Source organism: Charadrius vociferus, unplaced genomic scaffold (genome assembly GCF_000708025.1).
Source record: "Charadrius vociferus isolate BGI_N301 unplaced genomic scaffold, ASM70802v2 scaffold320, whole genome shotgun sequence".
Taxonomy (NCBI): domain Eukaryota; kingdom Metazoa; phylum Chordata; class Aves; order Charadriiformes; family Charadriidae; genus Charadrius; species Charadrius vociferus.
In genome coordinates this window covers 2,402,219-2,405,496 of record NW_009646501.1, presented here as the reverse complement: position 1 = coordinate 2,405,496, position 3,278 = coordinate 2,402,219, and the positions used below count along the sequence as shown (strand labels likewise).

The window sequence follows — 3,278 nt, the reverse complement described above, 5'->3', positions numbered from 1 at the left end:
ACCTTCTCTTGCAGCTCCAGCTGAAGACTCAACAGATGCTGTTAAATCTGTAATGAACTGTGCATGGGGTGGGGAGGGAATCCCACAAACGCTTTGAGCGCTTGCTGAGCGAAGAGGGCTAAAATACGTGGCCCTGGCTGCAGCCTCCTTGCTCCCCGCAGCAAAGCTCCAGGCATCTCTGCAGGCAGAGGCCCTTGGCACGGTGCTTTGAGCTGGCGAGAAACTTCCCAACAGGATGGTTGGAAAATGCTGATTTTGAAGAAATCGAAACGTTCTGTGGGGAACGTGTTGATTTTTTCATCAGGTTTTTTTCTGATGGAAAGCAGGCGGGTTTCCCAGGGTGACCCTGCCTGGTATCGCCTCCTGCATGGCGCTGAGCTGGGAGCCCGGGCACGCAGGGAGCCCAGGCACTGCTCTCCCCACCGAAACGCTGAGGATGGGTCTTGGCAGGGTAAGGTGAGAGGAAATTGCGGTGGTTTTCCTCCTCAAATGAGAATTTGATGTGGGCTGTAAAAGAGGCATGTTTGTGTGTTTGTTTTCAAACGGGTAATCCACAGGTTGAATGTGTGAAAATACAGTAAATCCAAGGTCAAGTTAAATTTTTCCAGCTAAAGAGGCTGAAAATGATTTATCGAGTGAAACAGTTAAATACCAGGATAGTTATGCTTTGTCTAATGCCACGAGAACTAACCCTCCTCCCTCTCCTTGTCCTCAGGTTCAGTGGCAAATATGAACATTTGTCAACATTTGACAACAGCTTCTTGGGACATCATGAATTTGCTGGAATCTAGACCACTGAGCACTTGCAATAGCGCTTTTTAAATTTTAATTTCATTTAAGTGAAAGAAAAATAATCATCTGGATCAATTGTAGTGATGGCTAGCAAAAGAAAATCCACAACTCCCTGCATGATACCAGTAAAAACACTGGTGCTTCAGGAGACTGAACTGGACGCTGTAGAAGATGATCGTGAAGGAACGCAACAAGATGCTCCTGTGGAAGGGCCAACAGCTAGTGATGCTGCTGCCAGTAATAGTAATAATGGAGCTTTGTCTAACGGGCACCGCGGAATTGCTGATAGTGACACTTATATCTGCAAGTCTTGTGACTTTGGATCTCAAGACATTCATCACTTCTTTGGGCACTTGGACTCTGAGCACTTAGACTTCAGCAAAGACCCTGCGTTTGCGTGTGTTGCATGCAACTTTCTGGCAAATAGTCACGAAGGGCTCTCACACCACAATACAGAATCGCATGCCGGTGAAACAAGCTTCATCTGGAGGGTGGCTAAACAGGACAATCGTACAACTGTGGAACAAAGTCTCTGTGAGGCCGCCAGCAGCCATGACCTTCCAGGAGAGGTCCCTGAAGAAGGGGCGGATGGCCAGTCTGAAATTATCATTACCAAAACCCCCATCATGAAGATAATGAAAGGTAAACCGGAGGCCAAAAAAATCCACACGCTGAAGGAGAATGTGTCAGGTCAGCTGGGCGGTGAGTCGGAAGTAAAAGATGGAGAGCACTCATTCCCAAACGGGTCCGTGCCGGTCAGCCAGCCTACTGCAAGTTCGACAAAATCATCTCATATAGTGAACGGCTCCATCATAGGAAACGTACCTGTCCTGCAGGCGGGCGTTGCACAACTTGTGTCACTGCAGCAGCAACCGCCATTGCATCAGCAGCTACCTACGTCCAAGTCCCTTCCCAAGGTGATGATCCCCCTGAGCAGCATTCCAACGTACAACGCCGCCATGGACTCCAACAGCTTCCTCAAAAACTCTTTCCACAAGTTCCCCTACCCCACCAAAGCTGAGCTTTGCTACTTGACTGTGGTGACAAAGTACCCAGAAGAGCAGCTGAAGATCTGGTTCACTGCCCAGAGGTTGAAGCAGGGCATCAGCTGGTCACCGGAGGAGATCGAAGATGCCAGGAAGAAGATGTTCAACACTGTTATTCAGTCCGTGCCGCAACCCACGATTACAGTTTTGAACACGCCGCTGGTTGCGAATCCTGGGAGCGTCCCCCATCTTATTCAGGCGACTTTACCTGGCCATGTGGTGGGGCAGCCTGAGGGAACTGGGGGTCTGCTGGTCACACAGCCCATCATGGCAAACGGGTTGAAGGGCACCAGCTCCTCCTTCACCTTGGCGGTGACTTCTGTCCCCAAGCCACAGCCGGCGGCGCAGCACAGCACGGTGAGCTCCAGCAATGCATCGGGGGTGAAGGTGGTCAACAGCGGCCAGTCGCTGCTCACCGCCTGCCCGGCCATCTCCTCGCAGACCTTCCTGGATCCCAACGTGTACAAAAACAAGAAGTCCCACGAGCAGCTCTCGGCCTTGAAAGGCAGCTTCTGTAGAAACCAGTTCCCTGGCCAGGCTGAAGTTGAGCGGCTGACAAAAATCACAGGCCTTTCCACCAAGGAGATTCGAAAATGGTTCAGCGATAGGCGGTACCACTACAGGAACGTGAGAGGCGGCCGGGCCGTCTTCCCTGGAGACAGCGCTCTGGATTCCCTGCCCGAAATAACCTTTGACGTCTCGCCCAGAGGAGCTGAGCTGAGCCCGGCAGCGGCAGCGGCCGCCCCGGCCCCTCACCACCCACCGCGGCGGCAGTCGTGGCACCAGGCGCCCGACTTCACGCCCACCAAGTACAAAGAGCGGGCGCCGGAGCAGCTGAAGGCCCTGGAGAGCAGTTTTGCCCAAAATCCCCTTCCTGCGGAGGAAGAGGTGAACCGCCTGAGGGGGGAAACAAAGATGACGCGGAGGGAGATCGATAGCTGGTTCTCGGAGAGGAGGAAGAAGAAGGTGGCAGAGGAAAATAAGAAAGTGGAGGAGGCGGCTCGGCAGGAGGAGGAGGAGGTGGAAAATGATGGTGGGGAAGGGGAAGACTCCTCGGATGAGCTGAAAGCCGCGAGTGAAAATGGCTCAGTCGATGCCTCCGGCAACAACCCAAACTCGGTGGAGCGGAAAGTCAGCCCCATCAAAATCAACCTGAAAAACCTCCGAGTGACTGAGTCCAACGGCAAAAGCGAGTTACCGGGGGCCAGCGCAAACGAGAAAGGGGACGGCAGCTCCAGCCGGCCGCCCACCCCTCCGAAAACCAAACTGAACTTTAAAAAAACGGCCCAGCAGCGGCATCTGCTGAAGCAAATGTTCGTGCAGACCCAGCGGCCCACGAACCAGGAGTACGATGCCATCGTTTCCCAGACGGGCCTGCCGCGGGCCGAGGTCATTCGCTGGTTCGGGGACAGCCGCTACGGCTAAAAGAACGGGGGGCCG

The 3,278-nt window shown here is 53.5% G+C and overlaps 1 protein-coding gene across 1 annotated transcript in view; it reads left to right on the top strand.

Annotated features, from left to right (window-relative positions):
- The first annotated feature begins 875 nt into the window (after positions 1–875).
- Positions 876–3,278, top strand: part of ZHX3 (zinc fingers and homeoboxes 3) — a 4,267-nt gene continuing 1,864 nt past the window's right edge. Inside the window, 1 exon segment of the mRNA XM_009883647.1 lies at positions 876–3,274. Coding sequence (XP_009881949.1) covers positions 876–3,274 — 2,399 coding nt within the window.